Source organism: Camarhynchus parvulus, chromosome 4 (assembly GCF_901933205.1).
Source record: "Camarhynchus parvulus chromosome 4, STF_HiC, whole genome shotgun sequence".
In the NCBI taxonomy this organism is placed as follows: domain Eukaryota; kingdom Metazoa; phylum Chordata; class Aves; order Passeriformes; family Thraupidae; genus Camarhynchus; species Camarhynchus parvulus.
The window spans coordinates 9,121,508-9,144,377 of NC_044574.1; the positions used below are offsets into that span (position 1 = coordinate 9,121,508).

A 22,870-nucleotide genomic window follows, 5' to 3' on the forward strand; every position below is an offset into this window, starting at 1 on the left:
CTTGCCTTACCCAGAGAAAATCTTACCTTTCATTGCCCCTGCCCCTTGCCTTACTCCTAATTTTCTGTTGGCTCTGGTTTCTCAAACCATGTGAAATTTTCTCTCTCTCCCAGGCTGGGTGTCCTCAGTTTGCCAAGGCTTCTGCTTGTTGCGCTCTGTGCTTTCATGCTGAAAAATTAATGTGGAGATCAAGAGCTGAACTCAAACCAATGAACATTGTGGGGCAGTTAAGGACTCCAAACCCAAATCTTATTTGAACATTCCTCCCACATCTCCTCCCACAGAAGCAAAGACCTTCTTAGGCAAAATTGCCTCTTGACATCCCCAGTTTGTATCTCATCTGAGGAGGATCAGGGAAGAAGTCAGTCTGACACGAGGAAACTTCAGCTGAAGTGGAGGACAACAAACCACAAGGTCAAACAGCTTCCCCCATCTCAGTCTCAGCTCAAGGTGACAGCATTCCCCACCCCTGGAAAGGAAAAGAAGGACTGTACTGCACCACAGAGCATCTACACAGCCAACAGCAGAGTAAACTGCGGCCCGCAGGATTTTACCCCCGTATGTTCACAGACTGTTAATGTACAAAACTCATGTTCTCCAGTTTGTTTAAAAACATTCAGTGCCTTTTGTTCCATTTTCTTTTTAATTATTATTTAATGTGATTTGTGGCTTGCTCCTCTCAGCTCAGCTCCAGCATCTCCCTGGGCCTGGATCCTCTCCTATCACTGACAAGCACTGTCTTTGCAGTTGGGTCTTGGTGCTAAAGGAAAGGCAGTTTTAAATTCCCTTTTCACCTCTCTGAAGATGGAAGATTATGGAAGTATAGAAACACTCAGGGATTTGAAAAGCAAGTATCAAAAGAAACCTTATTCTGAAATATATTTACTGAGTCCTTCTTTTAAAAGGAATGAAGAATTTTCTGTCCCATAAGAGCTTTCATTCAGCACAGACTAGCAGCACATTTCCAAGGGGAAATCAGAACACAAATGGTAAAATAAATAATATTTCTCCATCCAAAACAGGCCAAAGATGAAGAAGTTATCCTTCATCTCATCCATGCAGTAAAGATGGGTGCCCAACCAGTGCAGCCCAGTGTTCAAGGGACAGTTGTGTCATTTAACTTGGCCCATCTGGAGGTTCAGTCGTTTCTCAGCAAATGCAATCACTTCCATTAAAAATATTTTAAAAAAAAAAAAAAAAAAAAAAAAAAAAAAAATAAAATAAAAAAAAATAAAATAAAATAAAAAAAAATAAAATAAAATAAAATAGTCAAAGAAAAGTTGTCATTTTATTTCTGGAATGATGTAATGCTGCCAGAACAACTGCACAGGGTTTCGTTGAGAAGGAACTCCTTCATCCTTTCAATGCCCTTTGGGGTCCCTGGGGTGATAGGGCCACATCAGGACAGAGCCCTAGGACAAAAATCCTACTGTTATTCAAACACACTCTCTGAATGGGGTTTTTAACAGGCAGTTTTCCACCATTTTTAGCTTAGTCATAACTACAGGTGTTAGGGTGAAACTGTCCTCCAGAGGTTGCTGCCAGCCTAGGCTATGTTCAGACTCCTCACTGCAGACATCCCTCTCCTCCGCCCTGCAGAGGGTGGGCTCCCTGCTCTTGGTTTTGATAAGCAGGAGGAAGAGGGGATGCTGCCCCTGACATGAGCTGGGAGATGTGCCTGAGAAAGGGCAGCTGCACTGGCCTTCAAAGAATTTCTCTCTTTTTAAATAACACATCAAGATACTTTTTTTTTCATCTTTGTCCCCATTTTCACAAGAAATCCCAGTGTAATTTCCATGCTAATCAGATGAGAGCTTGCAAAATATATTTCCTTCAAGATGTAGAGGAATGCATTAAGTTACCTCCAGGTGACCTGTGACTCCGTCAGTGACACACACTGTTTAAATCCACGCAAACCAAAACCTTGCCCGTGCCACAGGCAAATACCTGGCTTTTCCCATGCTGCTCTCGTGGAGCTGGAAATGCTCGATGAGTGAAGCCTTAGTGATGCATTTCAGCAATAATTCATACTCCATACATAATTTAGGACCTCTCTGCAGTCCCCTGTAACACGCGCTGTACCGCGTGTACACACAGGGCCAGACGGCAGCTTTAAGGAGGCTCCAGGCATAATCCACAGAAAGAAGAAGTTTGATCCATCTCCAATTTGCACCTGCCAGATCATGAAGGGAGCTAATTGGATTAAAATATTGTAATTATCATTTCATTTACATGCAGTAAAACCTTAGGGAAACATTTTAAATGGCAGAAAATTTGAGGATGCAGTCTCTGAAGTCTGCTTCTTAAAAGCCTAATGCTCTCTTGCTTCTTCAATTGCCTGAGACTAGACTTTTATTCCCAGGAAAAGGTGAGTTTGATGAGCTGCTGGTGCAGTGCACAGACCACAAAACACTGCTGGGTTTGATCATGATCATATTTGGCAAGAGTACTTGGATGCTTTTGATATCACCAGTCCACTGTGACTGTGCCCAACTCTCCCTGCTGCCCCAGAGGAAAAATCAGCTTTAAAACACCCATAAATACACATCCAGTTTCAGGGGTAACCATGAGTCTAAAGGAGGAGTGGAAAGACACTCCCTTGGGCTATAGCAGCAGCTCCCATTTCTTCTCCACAGGGAGACAGTGTTTTGGAGCCACAAAGCTGCCCCTGGGGGTGGTGGGGGGGAAGTGAAGCAGTTTCATCCCAGAGAGGGTTAAACTAGGAGCAGCACCTGGCCCCACAGACCTGCCTCACAAGTGGGACATGTATCCCCACATAGGGCTGGAAAACCACCCACCTTCTGGCACATCTCCCAGGAGGGCATTGAGCAGGTCTGTGGCAGCCCAGAAGCCTTGGAAGCAGCAGGCAGCAGGGATGAAGTGCTGAACCTGTGCTGGTGCTGTCGCCAAAGAGCAGGGAGAGTACGCACACATGGTGCTGCACAGTTCCAGAGCCTAATGAAACAGAGCACAGGAAAGGCCAAAAAGAACTCAAACCCTTGTCTCCTCACACCTAGTGGGTCCTCTTTAGGGGATATAATTGTGTAGGGCAGTAGATTTTCTTGGCAGATTTAGAAGCCAGAGCTGGACTTTCCCCACTCGCACAGCTGAATACCTCAGCCAGGATCAGGTGTGCAGCCATTGTCATCTGGGTGCTCAAAGGAGAGTTCAGCGTCACAGTAAGCCTGATTAACTTCTGTATTTCTTCTGCGAAGGGGATTCAGGAGTAAACAGTCACAGCCATGATGGGAAATAACATATCATGTTACAAAGCTTTAGTTCTCACAATCACCTCAGGGTCTGCCCTGTCTCCTGTGGAGCTGATGTGGAGCTACTGGTCAAGAGCAACTTCAAGCATCACTGAGAGGCCAGATCTACACATGTAGAACTTGATGTGCTCATCAAGAGCAGAAAGATGACAACATCAGAACAAGTATTACCCTGATGAGGGAAAAAAAGGAAGGAAACTCCCTTTTAGGGAGTGTATTAAGCCTTTAGATGAGGACAAAAGGCTTTGAGGAGTATAGTGTCTAATTGAGGCCCTGCTCATGCCAGCAGTGAAGCATGGGAGCACATGAGGGCAACTTTAGCAGCTGCCTCGGCGCCTTGCTGTTGGCAGCCTGGAGCCTACCATGGACACACTTACCTGGTCTCAAGGTTGTGGTTTCTTTTTTGGTACAGTCAACTCGATACACAATACATGGATCTGATTTTCAAAGGGCAAGCACTCCACCCAGTCTGGAACCTGGAGACTTTGTAAGATGTGTCCCATTAGACAGGCAAAAATCAATGCCTGCTCAGTCATTAGTCATTCTGGAAACCTCCGCCTTGGTGAGTCAGCCTGGTATCCCTGTTTCCAGTGTACCAGTTTCGGAAATATTTCCTTTTTCTGCTACCCCAAGCTTTCCAACCTGAGCTGCACAGGCAGGAGCCAACCTCCCTGAGAAACTACCCAGATGGGAACATGGCATGAAACTCATTTCTGCTCTCACCATGTCATATCTAATGCCTATAAAAATACTTATCTGATGAGTATCCCTCTCTCCAGAAACAGAACAAACAAGCAAATCTCACCAAAGCAAATTATTGGATGAACCTCTGTTAAATGCACGAGCCCAGGGGAAAAAATAAAAGTCTGAAAAGTAGAATTTGCTGTTACCTTTTTTTGGCTGAGATACCACCAAGAAGGGCAGCACCAAAGGTAGTTGTTCAGAAACACCAGAAACACAGCTGGATCAGAAACAGCATTGCCATTCATGCAATGGTTCTTAGAAGCTTTAGGTCAACCATGACAGTTCTAGCCTGGATTTCTGGTCTCCACCTGGCCACCCCAGAAAATCATCCTGTCTGCCCATTTCTGACAGGCACAGCCTGCTATGGACTACAACAGAGAGTTAATCAGTGTAGTTCTTGTTACTAGAACAGCCACAACTGCTGTGGGTGCATATGATACATGAAGGCACCTTCAGCTGCTCCCCGTTGAATTTCCTAACCTTAGCTGGACACCATGGGAGAGCCCTTCCAGGTCTAAGCCTCTGAATGCAGTCACAACATCATCCCAAGGCTGGGGCATTTTACATCCCCACTCAACAGGCTTTTGCCAATCCTATATCTGACTTCTACTAGGAATGTATATTTGGTCTTTCAGGTCTCCACATTGGAACAGTGGCAATATAAAACTGACTTTGCTACAAAAGACAAAGCAGGTCAATGGAAATAAAACTTTTCATCACTTAGCTGCTTGGCAATGAAACTTTCCCACCTCCTCTCCTTGGAAAGTACCAAGAAGACTCCCAGCAGATTGCTCCCCCAACCAGATACATTTATATGGTCACCCATGAAATGTGCCTTCTTCTTGTGACGGGACAGGAAAAGGAGGTGGCATGAAAAGGATATTCTTCAGCATAGGAAGGAAAACATGCCAGCTAAAAGAAGACTTAGCTTCTGCCTAGGGGTGCCCAACTCTGAGCTGCATCAGATTCCTGCTGTTTCCAAGGGGAGACTTGCAGGACAATGAAACAGGGACATAGATGGCCCAGTCTGGTCCTCTGTGCTTTGGAAAGGACACTTACGTGATGGGAGAGCTGCTGTCTGCCACCCTGCAGAGGAATTTTGCTTGTGGTGTGAACTGTCTGCCTGGGCGCTGTGGAACGGATCGCTCAAGGTTAAATTGGATTAAACTGTTACAGCTCCACTTTCCCACGTGTGGTTTAAATTTAAACTCTATAAATTTCATGGTGAGTTATTAAAACCTTCTTGGCAAGGAGAACTCATCTCATAGAAAAAAAAAAATCTTCTCCAAGTTTGCAAACCCACAGGGAGGCTTTAAGTCAAGTTAACAGTGAGATTTCCAAGTGGAGGGGAAGGAAAAGCTGAGGCATTTAATCAGTGGCATGCAGGAGCCCTGCAGGGCAGCCTGGCCCCACTCTGCCATGTCAGCTGCTCACCAGGTTTTCATGGTCAGCGCCCTGGTCCCACGTGCCATGCCCAGCGGCACAGATGCTTCTGGAGCAGAAGCTGAGCACTGCGCCGTATGGCACATTCAGAAACAGCAGGACCTTCTGGGCTGGATGCACGGAAATTTTTGTAAATACTTGTCAGCATAAATTAACAAACAAGCCTTGGGAGGCCTTGAAATGTCATTCTTCCGAGAAGTTTCATCCTGCCTGTTTTTCCTGGTATCACCCAGCCATGAAGTGATCTTTTCATGGAGTGGATGTAAAATGCCATGCTGAGTTTCAGTAGAAACTGCACAATGATCACAAGTATCAGGCACAGGGATGGCCAGTTCTGCAGGGCTACTGCTCCTCCCCAGGCTGGAGATGCCCTCCAAGAGGAATCTTTTGCCCTATTGTTCCCTGAACCTATGAACCAAAAACCATGGGGGAGACCCCTGACAAGTGCAGGAAGAGAAACAAGTGGAAAACTGAAAGGAAAAACAGCCCTAGACCAATGATTTGTGACAGAGCAGCAGAAAAGCAGAGCTCCTTCCTTCCCACCCCAGGACAGGACATTAAACAGAGCTTTGGCAAGGACAGCACAGCAGACGCACTCTTGCACTCTCCAGACTCTAAATCAGAGGACTAAACTGCAAATCATTCAGAGCTGGTTTCTGTTCTCAGCTGTCATAGCACTGCAGGAGCAACACCAGCCCAGGCTGTTCTGCTCCACGCATTTCCGAAACTTGCCTTGGATGTGCTGCTGTAAATGTTTGCAAACCACTCTGGTCCTCCCAGTGGCTGAGTGGATTTTTCAGCCCAAAGTCTCCAGCAGACTCCCACACCAGCCAAGGTGGGCACAGTTGTCATCTCTGAGACGGTGAATTGCAAAGCTCCTGCCCTCGCCCTTACAGAGCCAGCAAAGGGCTGAGGCAGCCATGCACACTGGGCATGGCCAGGCCAAGGAAACTGAAGAGCAGCTGCTTTGGGCACCCAGTCTTGCCTGCACAACCCCAACTGCCCAGTTCCATTTCTAGACAGCTTGAGAATAGGAAAACACTAAAACGGCCTCTCATATCCGGCTGCAATTCCACGGGGATCTGGAGGCCTGGCTACTTAAGAGGCTTGCTGGCATTTCCTTCTTAATTGGCAAACAGCACTCGAGCAGCGGCCGGTGGCGAGTGCCCGGGCTGAGGGGCTTTGAGTGGACTCCGGCGAGGGATGAGCTCCGTCAGTGCTGGCAGCCCGGCGCTGAGCCAGCTGCGGTTTTGTTTGTTTCTATTGGTTTAGGGTTTTTTGTTGGTTTTTTTGTTTGTTTTTTGTTTTTCAAGTGGGGCTGGCGATTAACGGGGCCGCGGCGTTCCGGGCCCGAGCCCCCTGGCCGCCCCCAGGCCCGCAGGCCGCGGTGCCCGACCCGCACTGCGCCCGGCGGCCGCACGGGGTCACACCGAGACTGCGCCGCGCCCGCCGCCCCGGCCCACAGGCCCGGGACAAACCATCCATCCGCCCCGGGAACAAACCATCCGCGCCGGGAGCCGTGCCTGGCACAGGGGACAAGCGCCGCTGCTTTCTGTCCGGAGAGCTTGGGCATGAAAACACGAATTGCTGCTCTTGCCCCAGCCGGGAGAGCTGCGCGCTCCCCGCCAGGCTCGGCGGCTTCACGCTGCAGATCGCGGTCTCCTGTGGGCTCACTTGAGGCAGGGGCGCTGGGGCCTCCCTCGGTGCCATCCCGGGCGATCGGAGGCTCCGAGGCGCTGGTGCCAGACCCCAACACCGGGTGCCAGCTGCCAGCACCCGCTGGGGACGGGGGCCCCGGAGGACAGCGTGATCCCTGCCGCTGTGCCAGCTCTTGAACCGCTTACATTTGACCCAAATAATGTGCTCTATGTTGGCTTTAACGCTCCTGCGTGACAGCAGAGCAGAGGATGGAAGGACTCGGCACTCACCCCCCCTAACACAATCGGCTTCCACGCAGCTCAAGCACTTGACCTAAAGTCTAATGACTCGGCCGGGCAGAGCCCGGTGCTGTGACAGCAGCAGAACAGCCTGGCTGTGAAAGCGCTGCCCGCTCCCTGTCCCGCGCGGCTGGGACAGCAGCGGTGCAAAAATTGTTATTCGACAAGAAGAACTGGAAAGAACAGCTTTGCTGCATTTTAAATATGAGACGTTTGTTTTGTTGGAAGGTGATTTCAGGATGCTAGGGTGGGCCTTAAAAATACTTAAAAGTTCCAGTGAAGAAAAATAACATTGCAGCTGCTGGATGCAACGGATGCAATGCAGGAGCTGCATTTCGTGCTCCCTCAGAGCAGGGGGACAGGGGACTATCGGTGAAGGCGGGAGGGAAGGGAAGGAGGGAAATTTCAGCACGTGGCAGACTTGGAAGGGCTTGTGCAGATCAGTGATGGCAGAGCAGAGCCTCGGCACAGCCGGGGACAGCGGGGGAATGTCCCAGCACGGGCGGGATGCGCTGGCTGGGCGGCGGCGCAAGCTCTGCTCCCGCGGGTGCTGCGCCAGAGGAGCCCACGCCGGCACCGCCACTGCTGCTGCTGCCAACCACTGCACACAACATTGAGCACAGAGGGCTGCTGAAACAAGCAGATAAAATATGTGTTTGGAAAGAGTGAAACAATCAACAAGGGAGCTAGGAAAGCTGAGCGGCCAGGGATTTGGGTGATGGCTTGGATGTGCTTACGCAGCCCAGGATCCGTGGGGCAAACCTCTAAGATATTTCCCTGAGCAGCTGGGCAGAGACAGCCATTACTGAGTGCAATTAACTGCTTCATTACCACCTAAGCAAAACAAACCCATCAATCTCTGCTGCATTTACCAAAAGGAGAGACTGATACCAAGATACAAACACTGTGCTGCAGACTGCAGGCATGGCACAGTGACTCTGCTGCCCAGACAGTCCCTGGAAGCAGATTTTACATACCCCACACTATTTCAGGTGTGCTGACACACACCAGTGAGCCAGCACTCAGCACCCTCAGGAGCTGAGCTGCCCCACAGTGTTACAAACACCTGCTGAGAGGGAGCTGTAAGCCCAAGTGGGAGTAATGGATTTGAGAGCAGTTTAGCCTTTTAAGGTCCACCTTTAGGCACCTGGACTTGATGCATCCAGCAGGTTTTAACAAGCAAAATGAAGGCCAGAGACTGCTTCTAGACAAGAGCAGATTACCAAAGGGAACCTACAGGGTACAGATCACTTTCAGAGGATCAGGAGAAGCTGTGGTTTTCAAGATGAAGCCCAGAGCCACCCCAGGGTCAGAGCTATCCACCCTTCTTTACAGCAGCATAGACATTTCCTACAAGCTCTTTTCTTCCCACCAGACACATCTCTGATAAGGCTTCAGGTGACAGGCAGGGAGTAAAAGGTCCTCTGGCATGCAGGAGGAACAGGGATAACTGACTCTGAGATCCAAGGTTAAGCTTCAAAGGACCACTAAAACATCAGGGGCTGGAGACTTCAGCATCTCTAAAACCCTTGGTCTACTGAGAAGATTAAGCTCTGAGTACAGTAAAAAGAACTGCACTTACCTCTGTGATTAGATACAAGTGATTTATGAAAGGGATTATTCATGGATGCTTGAGATAGCAGGACAGGATGAGCTGATCTTGTGTTCCCGAGTATTTTAATAAGCTCTTCTGTAGGATGGAGATAACATACCTACAGCAGTGTGAGGGCACAGTAACCAGTGCTGGTGCTGTGGTTGGCAGGGGAAGATCAGGAGCACTGTGCATTGTACAAGGTTAAACTGAGGAAGGAGTTACTGTACAAAATCCTACAGACTCTACTGTGGCACAGTGTTGCAACATCTCTGCTGTGGGGAGGCCCAAAAAAAAAATGCTCACAACAGCCCCTTCATCCTGACCATCTCCGGGACAGGGGCTCAGCAGAAGTGGTGGGAGACAGAAGCCACTTCTCATGCTCAGGCAGAAGAAAGAGATGGCTCCCCCCTCCAGTCCTTCACAGCTGGGTGAGCATATGAATAAATCCCTCTTGTGTAAAAGAAAAAAAAAGTTTACTTCCATCTTCTATTGTGCCTCACTGTAAGGTCTGTGCAGGGCTGGCCACTGTGGTTCCATGCCTGGTTCCTCAGGCAAACCTGCTGCTCTGTGTCCAGCATTTGTGAAGGAAAACAAAGCAGAAGGATCATCTCTTCTCCAGCTGCAGGCAGGGTGTGTGGAAGAAGTAATTCTAGACAGCCATGCTCAGCTCTCACACTGTCTCTGGGACATTGATGGTACCCAGAGCCCAGCCTGGCCTGTGCAGGAGAGATGTGTTCAGCATGACACCAGTATTAATGAGCACAGCAGGAAATCACAGCCAGCTCACAAGGACAGGAGACTGTTCTTGGCAAACTGGGAAGTGACTCCTGTAGCTGATTAGGAATTGCACATTGGGAGGTTTCTGTGCTCAGGGATTTTCCTTCCCCTCTTTTAGATACTGGGCTCCTAAACGGGAGTGGGTTCCTCCCTGAATCCCTCTTCCTTGTGTTTGATCCATTACCTTTCTTTTCCTGCTACTTGTAAGAGCCCAATGCCAGTGTGACTCCAGCCCTGGTGCAGGATTAGCTCTGGGGTGAAACAGGAAGATGGAGAGCACTGGTGGCTTTGCTGCATCCCTCCTGTACATCAGCCCACAGAGAAATCCATTGTCTTGGTAACTTCCTGGACCAATTTATAATCTGAGACCACAAGGACCCTGACCTCTGTCACAGGGTAGCCCCACTGAGTGCTTATTTCTGCCTTAGTCCCCACATGGGTGGCTGCAGCACTGTGCCTGTAAGAAGCACCTGATGTTGTTTGTTAAAAATACTCGTGCTCATAGGTATAGAGTTCATTACAACAATCAGCTCACTGTTCAACAGCTGGTTATGCACAGAGATTTAACATCTTCTTTCTCACCTGTGTTTGTTCAAGTTGACTCAACTTCTGGCCCATTCTGGTTCCCATCAGACCCCTGCCAGGAGGAGCCTGGCCTCCCAGACCTGTGCACCCAGTGTAGGCATTTACTGATGGCGTCTGCAACCCTATCTCTGATACATTCAATAGATTGCAACTCTGAAAGTTTCCAAGCCCTTGGTCACTCCCATGGCTTTTCCCTCACAGCAAAACACACCAGGAACATTTTTAGCAGGACTCTTTCTCAACACCTTCCCCCAACGAGTTCCACCCTCCTTTGTGCCAGGTTCTTTATCCATTTTATAAATACCATAAATAAATGCAAACACTGCAGAGGCTGATGGAGCTGAACACCAGCAGCACAAGAGCACAGAGCAGCCAAGAAGATACAATTTGGCAAGAACAGCCTTCCTCTGGCAGCCAATGCTGTGACAACATCTGAACCTTGGGAAGGCACTGGAAAGGCTCCAGGAGCAGCACATGGGGCAGAGGGTTTTATCACATGGAGCTGGTGTTCTCAGCAGCTTCTGAGCTGTTTGTTCTCAGAGGAAGTGCTTTCATAATTGCTTGATTTGAGGTTAATGATTTTTCTGTTTAAAAACAACCTAATATTATTTAATGATTGGTAGTTATTTGCACTCTGCAATTAGAACACGCTATGAGAATTATTTGTTGCAGGAATGGGAATTGGAGATTTTCAAGAAGTGAACACTTTTTTTTCATTTCTTACTGCAGCAAGCAAGCAGAAAATACATGTAAAAATATAATCAACAAGCAAAAAGACAATAGCCTCTCTGTCCCCTCCACCTGCTAAGGAACAGTGTTTCTTTAACACTGGGTGGGAATAGATAAGTAGCACTCCCAATGGGTTTTTCTGCAAGCTCACTGAAAATACCCTTAATGCAATAGGTAAGACAACATCTTGCACGTCCCTTGGGAGTTGCTTTTAGCAAAACAGCCTGTGGAAAAAAACAAACCTTTGGGCAGTGTCCCTTGGGCTGTCAGCTCCTTGGCTTCTTTCTCCCTCCAGCCTGGACAGGTCTCAGCTCCCCAGCTCAGGGCTGCAGCACCTGTGGGCTTGTGCCTGGCAGTGGCAGAGGCTGGCACTTGTGTTGGGTATTTTCACTAAGCACTCAAGATACCCTTAAGCTTTCACACTTTACATCAGCCTGAATTTTGGATTCTTTACTGCTGCTTTACTTTGGAGTCTTTTCTTTGTTCTTGTCCCAGTGTAAGTCGAAAGTTGCATGGAGGCAGCATCTGGATGCAAGTCTGCATCCTCAGGTTTTCACAAAGCACCTTTTGAGACAGACACCAGACACAGCCATATTTCAAACACTCCCTACAGGAAAGAAATATGGAAACATTTTCCCTGAGACTCAGTTTAGAGTCTAACTCCAATATCATTCCTTTAAAGAGAAAAAAGCAAGAGAAAGGGCAGAAAGCAGAATGTGAGGAAAAAACATGACAGGGAAGAACACCTGTCAGGTGTACAGGTGGGCAAGGTTTTCCCACTTTGTTCTCCAAGCAAGGCTGATGTTCTGTCCTGAAAGAAACTCTAAAAGACATGACAATGACAGGGTATAAAAGAGTCACTGAATTCATTAGTGGTAGTTTTATATTTTGTTCCAAGACACTTGGACCAAGTGGAATTTTCTTCTTTGAACAGAGGTTCTTTACAGGGGAAGTATAGCAATTTCCTTCATTATTTTTTTTAAATTAAGGAAGAGTTATTTCTAGACAAAGAAGTTACAATCACTGGCTCAAACCTGTAAATTTTGGTCCCTTGTACCTTTCCAGCAGCTACAAGTCCTAGACAAAAGCAGGTAGTTCAGAGATGGACACCCAGGACTTTTGGACTACTTGGGGTTCAGTTTTTACTGTATAATTTCCCAGTATTTGAGAGCATCATGGAGTCATTTCTTTTAAATATATTTATGAACTTGAAGTGATTATTTTTCTGTTTATATCTTCAATTATTAATCTCCAGCTTTCTGCAGATAAGCCAAAGAAAGTGAAATCAATTAAAAAAACCAAAACAACACAAAACTAGCAGGCTTTACTGCTGCATAATAAACAGAAAAGCTGCTAGTGAAGCAGCAATAACAAACGATCTTGACCAGAAAAAATAATTATTAAGTACCTCAAGCTGTCATCTCAGAGGCTCCCCAAACACAGAGGAAGATGGCATGGTACAGGTCCTCTGGGGATAAAGCCAGGATAATCTCACTGCTCTTTACATACCTGACAGGTGCCTTCCCATGACCAAGGATCTTACTGGGACAATCCATGCAGAGCCATTGGCCCAGCCCTGGAATGATGAGGGACAACTTTCTTCAAATTGTCCAAAAAAGGCTGAGGCACTTTCACATCATTTTCAGACACACCTCTTATGAAAGACAGGTATTTTTAACATGTTTTACAGGACATCAGCAGAGAGGTTAGCAGTAGAAATGCCATTCAGGACTAGCTCTTACCATGATCTTCAACTGTACTGACAAGTCCATTGGAACCACAGCCTAATTCCAGCTAAAAGCCTGAAAGCTGGCAATTGCTGGTACATTATGTGGAAAGCAGTCACCTCAAACACCCTCCCTGCTGCTGTTTTATATCATTTTTATTAACTCAGTGAATAAAAAAGTCATGGCAGTAACACCAACATTTTATTGCCCTGTGAAGAACTATGTAAAAGTGCAGAAATACATAAATAAGACTTTCTAGAGTAAGACATGAGTTTAAGTGCTTGCTTAAGTGGTGTGAGTGCCTGGCCTGGGGTTATTTTCAGAAAATAAAATCTCAGTATTATGTGAGGTAGTTACAAGCTCAGTAAGCTCTGCCATTCCCAGGCCCAGTGGTCCCTCCCACCCTGGGCTGTGCCAGACACTTCAGGCTCCTGAGAAAGAGCAGATGGGAGCAGCACTCACAGCTGGACATGAGCAGCAGCCCCTCTGCAGTCACTCATGCTCACAGGCACTGCTCCCCAGGGGTGGGAGGTTGACAGGGCCCCACTGTTGGATGGTTTGGACACAGGATTTTCCCTTTTGCAGACAAGTTCAGTCAGAGCCCTAAAAGGCTGCTGGTTGTTTGCAGAGAAAAACTGAGAAAAAAAAATCAGCTTCCTACCTTAGAGTAAAACATGAGGGAAAATAGTTCTTTACACTTCAGAACCTTCATGTTTAGTGAAAACAAGAAATGAAATGAGTTCATGAAAGACTAATTGCCCAGTTTGTTTTATGCATGAGCCCCAGCATTCCTAGCACATGCAGTTACAGCTTGTTTTCAAAGAGACCAATTACTTCATTAAAACATCATCTTCACACTTCCAGAGCTGCTTTAACAAGTCTTCTCCTCTTCATCCTTCTGGCCTATTATTTTACCATTTTTTGGTTTAAGAGCAAAGGAAAAAAGAGCCAAATGGCGATATCTATAATTTACCAACAGCTATTAAAACCTGAGAATTAGGATCTATCCTTTCTCCACCACAAAGTAAAGGAATACTGCAGAACTTTAAACAGCTTGGTGCAAGACCCAAGGTGGTATCTCAGGCAGGATGCTACTGCAGGTACAAGGACACCAAGAGGTTTGAAACAAGCCTGTGCCTGGGAACTTGAAGGGCAAGATCAGGAAACAATAAAGATGAAAGCTCTTTGAGTTGTCTTTATATTTCACTATGTGTAAGATATTCATTGAGGCCACAAAGTCTAGTTTATACACAGCAGAAACTGAAAGCTGAGGGAGGTAAAGGGTGAAAGAGGAGAAAGAAAAAGAGCTAAATCCCCCCCAAAAGAAGTGAAAAGGATGCCTACAGAGATGACAAGAAACATAAAACATAATTCAGTGAAATGCCATCATTAGAAAATAGAGTTCACAGTAAGCTCTAGACTGCAGCACAAACCTTGGTTCCAAATGAAGACATTTGAGCCATCACAGTCCCTGTGAGGAAGCAGAAAGCAGGAGTCTCCATCCTGCATGTGCAGGAGCAGAGTGCTGCAGTCCTGGCGCTGGCAGGGAGATGCTATCGGGGGTTGCCACGGAAACAGCGGCGCAGCCCCAGCAGCTTTGACTTTGCAGGAACTGAGAGTTCAGCGAGGCTCTGAGAGCTGGCTCCTCCAGGGCTGGGATGGGGCTGTGTTTGAGGCTTTCCCACTTCCCCACCCGAGTACAGGCACAAGCACACACAGCCCGTTCCCTCCTCCGTCCTTTCAGCTCAGACAATGCACACAGAGGTCACTCCTCACCCATCACTTCCATCCAGGTTCCCCTCTTACATACCTGACATGCTCTGTGAAAGCTTTTCAGTCTGTTTGAATGTTCTGGACAGGGGTATTCCCTGGAAGCAGAGGTATTTTACTGAAGTTCTTTTCACTGCAGAGGAAGCCTTGATATCCACCAGCTTTACAAACCCAGAGAGAGCTGGAAATGCTGTACAATTTGTACAGAGCCAAAAAGGATCACTCCAGAGTTTACTGTAATTACTTTTTTCCCCCTGGAAACAGGTGTTATTCAGAAGGGAACTGTCATACAGCAGAGTCCAGCACCGGGTGAATTATTGCTGTCTTCGGCAATGCTGCTCTTACCTTATTATCCTCTTCACTCCCATTGTGATACCCCCAACAGGAAAACTGCTGTGAAACATGTTGTATTCTGGAGAAATCCCCTTTTTGATTAAAAAGTCCCTTTAGGATCAATTTCTACTGTTCACTTATTCATACACACCTGAAGGCAGCATTATTTGCCCATAAACATTATGCATGTTAATTCAGATACAATCTCACATTTGTGTGCCAGTTTCCCATCAAGTTTCCCCATTGTTGCACCACTGAAGCCAAGACCCCAATGTAATGGAGCTGTAACATGTTTTCTGTTCAGTGAAATGGCATCCCAGAGCTATGCAGCATTAAGTCCTCTGGAAAAGAAAATAAATTCCCATAAAACCTTTAACAGCTGTATCTCATACAGGGGGCAGAACAAAGCAGCACTGGGCATTTATATTTCCCAAGGATAACTGTGCACAGAGATCCAAGGAGCACTGTTTTCATTGCAGATTTGTATCCCCCACAGGACAGATTATTCAGATGTGACACAGGCAGATCAAACATGCCCGATGACTGAAGTGGCCATTGACACAAGATATTTTGGGAAGGGAGATTTTCAGCTGGTGGCAAGAGATAGCACGAGGCAATGCTAAGTGACAGGCTGGTATTCTAGCTTTGATTTACCACCCCTTCACTGTATGGGTGACTTCCATCTTCAAATTTAAACTCATTTCTTTCACGTTATTTGCAAGGTGAGAAAGAGTTAAGGCCAGTTTGTTTGACAGGATGGCAGCTGTCACTCCATGTAAACAGACCCCAAATGAAAGAGCAATCCAGCACATGGAAGTAGAAAGTCCTGACACTTTAATTATCTGAAGAGATTACAAGATGAAAGTCTTGCTTGAGGCAAATGTATATTAGTATTGATATAGTCATTGTGCTTTTCAGTAAGAGAAATAGGAGTCTGTATTTACATAAGAAACTATAGTGTCTGAGATCTTTAAATATCATATTTATGGAAATGATTCTGAATTACAGCATTTACAAAATAAAAACAAGCTTAAATAAATATTCAGTGCATTAAATAAGATTTTTTCCACAGAAGCAACTTTTTGTGCATATTTATTTCACAATTGAAGTTTGTTGCAATTTTTTTATCCTATAAAAGAAGCATTAAATTTCTTGTGTGTTTTTCTGTTTTTTTTCTTCCTAAAAATAAAACTGCAATAATCATTGCAATGTGAAGCCTGAGATTTAAGCCTGAATAAGTATCATTGCTTGCACCACATTACCCATCTCCCACCAATCACCCAACCCCATGCCTTTCCAAACTCTAGTGAATGCAGACACTCCAACCCAAGGATTTCATGAGAAGGATTTCAGGGATGTAATAATAATAAAAAATATAAATAAGTGAGGATAACACATCAGAGCTGACATTGTCTACAAACAGCATCATAAGGCTTGTGCATTACACATCAACTAAGTGAAGCTGTTTCATCTGAATCAAAATGACAGTAGTGCCAAACTGCAGCACCCTTATATGGCTCATTAACACTGAACAGTAAACCACTGAGCAAAGGGAATGTCCCCAAAAAATAAATAAAATTTAAAAACAAATTAACACTGGCCAGTTTTGCCTTATCAGTTTGAGAGACGACCTTTCTCAGGCGTGATACCACAAACAACTTCCTCACCCATTTCTGTATTTCTCACTTTGAAACACAGTGTGTAGTGCCACAAGTCAGGAAAGGGGGCACAGCAAAGAGCTCTTGATCTCGTTCCCTCTGTAACCACAGCACACACTGCCTTGCTTTTCATGTGGCCAGCTCAAAGCAGGTCCAAATGCCTTTGAAACCTCAGTGCTCAGGGAGCTCTTACTGCAAATAGTTCGTGCAAGATCATAGCATGAATCTGTGTGAGTCTCATTTCTTTCCTGTCTGAGTGGAGATAACAATTATTCCCTGGTGTTTCAAATAAATACAAATGTCTTCTGAGTTGTTAGCATGAGTGAAGTACCAGTATGCACTATTTTACACAGTTACTCTGCCAAATGTGGACAACAAGTACCCTTCTCTGGCTGACCATACTGTGAGAACTTTTGGATATCTCATTACATATTTGCCTTTTAAAAAACCTCAGTATGGGAGAAATAATTTGTCTTGTCTACTAAATTTTGCTGCCAAACTGTCAAAAACCTCTATTATAATATGAATTCGTTTATTTGGTAACCACTTCCTCTGAAGTATGTTAAGTTTTAAATGCTGATATAGAAACCAAACTTCTGTGTCAGACTTTATTAACAAGATTTAGCCTAAATGATCCAGATTATAAATACTTCCAAAACTCCAAACTATGGAAATGGAAGTTGAAAAAATTCTTAGAAGACAATTTGGAGTTATTGCTCTGCTTGGTAAATAAGAGGCAACAGAAATATACTGTTTTAGGGCCTTCAGGGCTTCCTATGGGAGTCACTGAAAATTTTGCCTTTGTAAATATTGAATACAGATTTGAAATATATTTGCTTTTTTTAATCCTAGCATACGTAGCAAAAATCTAGACATGGGGAGGTTAAATGGCAGCAGGTGGGAGAGTGCTGATGCCCACAGCCATGCTGGGATTCCAGTGGGCACAGGAGTGTCTGAGCTTTGGGACTGATCCACTGGGGATGGACTAATTAACTGGCTACTCTGTTCCTAGCATGTAAGATAAGCAGCAATGCCTGTCCAATTCTCTGAGCCCTATTTCCTTCCACACAGTGCATTTGTTCTGCATATGGCATCGTAACATTAATGTTATAAATTTATGGAAGACTGTACTGTAGCCTTGGAGCTACAGACGCCTCGTAGTTCCCTTTAGCAGCTTAGTAAAATGCAATAAAAACTGTCTGTACAAAATTTATAATAATGGATGTCAAAGCCTACGTGCCCTCACTGGGTCCCTCTTTCAAGTTAATTCTTGGCTTAGGTCAAATATATCAGTCCATGTAAGACTCCAGAAGACACAGCAGTAGTTTAATTTGTCAGATACCAGCTCTGTCACTATAGAAAGGAGTGACATGGAACATGTAACAGTGAGTGCAAACACGGACAGGCTTCATCTGGCCATAACGAGGTAATGGAGCAGAGTGGGAGGAACAGCGGGAACAGAAGATCTGAAAAACAAGAGGGAAATTTCTCTTCAGTTCCTCTGAAGAACAGGATGGGACAAAATTGATTTCAAGGGAGGGGCGAGAAGATTGTATGAGCTGGCACCAGCACTGTCCTCAGCAGAGCAAGTGAAGGGCCCCAGCAGGCAATCCTCACCCAGTGTATCTGGCCAGGGTGAGGGTGCCCAGCACTGACAGTAGCCAAGGCTGGCCTGTCCTCCTCTGCAGCTCCATCAGAGGTGCAAAGAAGCATCTCTCCCTTCGTTTTAAAGAAAGGCATGGGGAATATTTGTGAATATCTCTGAATTTCATACTCCTGCAAGTCCACTAGGTAGTTAAAGAAGCAGCTTCTTCCTTTCTAACTTGTACCCCAGCCAGCAAGTGAAATGGGATTGCAGATTTCTGGCTTCCTGTGGTACATGACTGCTTTTTTCTCCCTCGCTCCCTCTTCCACCCCCACAAACTTGCAAAGCAGCAGCCCTACACACCAGAGTGATCCTCCAAAGGTTTGGGAAGAAAGCAAAGGGACACCCTGTCCCTGCAGCTGAGCTGTGTGTGCATCACCCCTGGCAGTGCAGGCTGCCCTGGCTCTTTAGAGCTTACAGCAATAGTCCACAGTGACTCTGTTGGGGTGGGGAGTGTTCTAGGATCTCATCAGGCAATTCTGCCTTTAGCTTTATACACTTATTGCTGTATAAAAGTCAAACCCCTCCCCAGCCCTTTGTAAACATAAGCTGAGAGTTGGCAGCCCAGGCACACAGAAGCACCTGTGAATTGAGAAGCCTGGCTGAGTGTGCACATTTTGCTGTGCAGCCAGGTTCTGTGGTGCACATGAACTTGCTGCTGGCTTTGGTGGGACTTCTTTACAGCCCTGAGTGAGTCATTACCTTGCCACAGCTCCTGCAGTGGTGCTTCCTGCGAATGACTGTGAAAGGAGCCTTGCATGCAGTGCAGTAGCTGCAGACTTCATCTGGAACCCAGTCAGGAGGATCTGGCAGAAACACAGCAACAAAAGGGAACATCAATCAAAAAGGGAATAAAACCAAATATGTGATTACCAGATCCACAAGGAAGGAGGGAGAGTAAAATATAACAGCAGCTGCTTTCCATCTGCATTCCTCCAGGTGCTTTGCAAACAGTAGCTGAGTGAGTTCAGGATGCCCAGGAGGGCTCAACTCCCCTCTTCTCTGCCAGGCACCCACCTTTGGGCAGAGCAGATCAGGCATTAAAATGGCCTATGACAGCTTTGGACTTGAAATAAAATCTATCTTAGTCATATGCAAGTCCAGGGAAAAGGAGATAAGCAAAATAAAGCAGGAAGACAAGAGATGATTAAAGCAGAACTGAATCATAAATGTTTTTATCAGTGCCACCACCATCAAAACAAGCTTTGAGCTGAGATCATTGCCAGCCTCTTCAGCCTTCCCTCCAGAAAGACCAACTGCTTTTCTGCAATTAGGCAAGCAACTGTACAGGTAATAAACCCAAAGCCTGATTACCATCTGTTCAATTATTAGGACTCTTCCTGGAAGTCACCAGTAACTAGAGCAAAACCACAAAATCAAGTGTACACAGCTCAGCAGAGAAAGAACTCGCCCATTACCACGGACAGCTTGTTTCAGTTGTTTATGTCTCCTGTGAGCTCTCCAACCTCCCATAAAAGACAAGCAGGGAAATGATTTGGTTTTGGCAAGGCAGAAGGTATTGGGCTCCCTTCTGTCGAGCTGCTTCTGCTCACGACAGCCTGACATGACCTCAAAGAGTCTGGAGTTACAAGTGTAGAAATGATGAAGCTGACTGCTTGATCAAGTTGGTAAAAATCTAATGAGTGCAAAGCAAGTTCTGTCCAGAAGGAATCCATGGACAGGGTGAACATGAACTGCTGGGTGTATTTATCCAAGTTCCCTCCATGCAGCTCCTTTCTGAGTATTATTTACAATTTGCAAGCCATGCAATTGCTGATTTATAAACCTGACAAGCAAGATCCCTACCTCAAGGAGCATACTATCAAACAACAAAATATATGGTGCAGTTGATGCAGAGGTTAAGAGGACTATAGCTACAGGCAGAAAGATAATTAAATGAAAAATCCACTGGTTTGTTCCAACATAACTATGACCAGTTTTCATGTGTTTGTCACATTGCAACATTTGTCAAATTAGAAGTACAAAGGATATAGCATTCAATGTAAGAAACTGCTCAAAAAGCAGATTAGTAAAAACAAAGAAAACTTAGAATTTGACTCAGCTTTTATAGGCTTCTCTAAACTATTTTAGAGGTTGAACCAGCTTAAGAAAGCTATCCTTCACTTCATGAGCACATCAGTCTGATACAGGTTACACCTACAGGACCAGTAACCAAACCCAGAAGTTGATGGGCAGAGAAATTACTGATGTGGTGGAAAAAAAAGGAGATTGCACATAGAAGTCTTCACCTCATCCCTGAGAGCAGTTCACCAGAAAATGTTCTGTGGGGACACAAGGCTACAAATCCCTGGTTCAGAGGCAGGGTTTCCTTCAGCAGCAGGAACTGCCAGCTTAAGTCAAGCATTAATAACAGTTCAGCCAAGACATTTTTCTTTCCACTTTTTTTTTCCTTTTCTGCAATCTCCCTAGGCATTACATGTATCTTGCCCAGTGAAATTTACTCCTAATATCAGTTTATGATGTAGATTTTGAAAACTTTGTCACTTTCTCTTATCTAAAACCATGGCAAGCCTGATGGAGAATCCCCATGTTCCAGGAGGCCCCTTGGGTTATCAGCTATATCCCAAACAAAAGGCAAAATATGAACCAATAACAATGCTCCTGTTTAAAACTCGTCTCTATATAGATTCTGTTTTCAGGGATTTAACTATCCATTGATTCTCACTCATTTTGAACACCGCAAAATTTAGGAAATTATTCAAGCTCTGTGCCATCTCCCTCTGCAGGCCTGGTGGAAGCAGGGTTGCTAAGATGCTCAATTTGATACTGATGCTTTATAAACTGCATTGCAGGGTGGGCTACCAGGTTCAGACAGCTACTGATTCTAATATTCACAGAACAGCCACAAAGCACAGGCCCTTCCTGTACCCCCTGCAGCATCCCAAGGTGATGTGCCACTTCTGCAGCAGCTGCAGCCATCATCACTCCTTCCCTCACATCACAGCTAGGTCACACACATTATAAGCCAACACAGGCCCACCCCAAAGACTCTAAAACTCAGCAGCAGAAAGCAGCTTTCTTATCAGCTGTTTCATTTTTTTTTAGTTTCTTTGAGGGGCTTTTTTTGTTCGCTTTGTTTTTTGTGAGGGAAAGATAGTTATTTTTTTCTTCCCTCCCCTATATTTTTCTGTTGTTGCCCTTGAAGTGCAATGCTGAAAAAGTTCTTTTTAAACTGATCTTGCACAGATTTGCCTCCATGCTAAATAGAAAAAATAACTGCAAGAAAACCCCCAAAACCCCAACCCCCCAAAAGCAAACAACAAAACCAAACAAAAAAACCAAACAAAAAAACAAAACCAAAAAACACCCAGCAAATTTTGATAAATAATGACCTCAAACTAACAGTAATCATATAATCTGTAATTCACAGTTACAGAATCACTTGACTGACAGATGAATTAATCTGAAAACTTTTGTTTTTGTAACTTGGTTTTCATAAAAAATAATTCACAACTTATTGGCAGTGTACAGAAACAGCACAACCCTCTCCACAGAACACTCTCCCACAGCAGAGGGACTCTCTCTGCCTCCACACTGGTGTCACCTCAGCTGATTCACTGAACGTGAGTGTCACTAGGGTGGCCAAAGGGCACATTTCCCCAGACAGTGACTCAGCAGCAGTACCCGTGCCCCTTGCCTCAGGGGCTTTGTGCCCTCCCAACCACTCACACCAAGATCTGCTGCACTGCAGCACACCCCCAAATAGTAACACTTGGTTATGTAACAGCTTTTAACATTCAAACTGCTGTACAAATGTAATTGCTTTAATCCTCACCACCCAGCTACAGTCAGCGTGTGGGGAGAAATCAGGAGAGGGATGTCTTGCACAGAATCAAAGCAGTGCAGCACTGAAGTGACATTTGAAATGGGGAACTTTGGGCCACTACCCCAAAGCCTTTCCTCCCAGCTGACTGAAAATGCCCTTACACTGACTACAAACACAGAGCTGTGAGAGTTAGAAATCCAATGCAGTGCTGGAGTGGAGCCGAAGTTCTCCCCCTGGCAGGAAGGATGAAGTCCTGGTTTGGTCTCTCTGAGCCCATAGAAGCCCCAGTGGATGCCACCCCTTAGTTCCCTACCCCAGCCTCATCTCACTCAACCTTGGGAGCAGCCCCTGACTTACACACATCAACAACTGAGTCACTGGGCTTTTTATAGAACAGTTTATTGAAATACTCTCTGAAGAGCCCTCTCCTGAGGGGAAAAGCTTCCATGTGAGGAGCAGAGAGTGCGTTACACGAATTAAACCCCGAGCACGAGCCTGGAGCTGTGCAGGGAGCAGGGCAGCAGCACTGCACCCACAGGCTTTCCATGTTGCACTCCTTCTCCAGGCTATGCTGCTCCATTAGCTGTGCATGCTGCAGCAAATACCAACATCCAGTCTCTAAAGCATTATCTGCCTGTGCTTCAGGGATTTGGACAGGGAAGGGAGGGAAAACCTTGTTCCTGGGCTAATTGGCCCAGTGCTTTATCATGCAATGAGAGTTTGGAGAAGTCTGCTGGGAAATGGATGAAGTCCACAGCACAAACATCAAAGAGGAGGAGGAAGGGAAGGAAGGGATTAATGAGACAGAATACAGATATAAATTTTAGAAGAAAACATTAAAAGCATTCATAGGAAAAAGGCAGAGAAATGAA

At 45.6% G+C, this 22,870-nt stretch overlaps 1 protein-coding gene across 2 annotated transcripts in view; it reads right to left on the reverse strand.

Annotated features, from left to right (window-relative positions):
* Nucleotides 1–15,727: 15,727 nt before the first annotated feature.
* Nucleotides 15,728–22,870, reverse strand: part of ZFYVE28 (zinc finger FYVE-type containing 28) — a 146,170-nt gene continuing 139,027 nt past the window's right edge. For both annotated transcript variants that reach the window (XM_030947290.1, XM_030947288.1), the window contains 2 exons: nucleotides 18,914–19,017; nucleotides 15,728–18,032 (listed from right to left, as the gene is read on the reverse strand). In XM_030947290.1, the coding sequence (XP_030803150.1) occupies nucleotides 17,901–18,032; nucleotides 18,914–19,017 (236 nt within the window). In that variant the 3' untranslated portion in view covers nucleotides 15,728–17,900. The remainder of the gene's footprint in view (nucleotides 18,033–18,913; nucleotides 19,018–22,870) is intronic.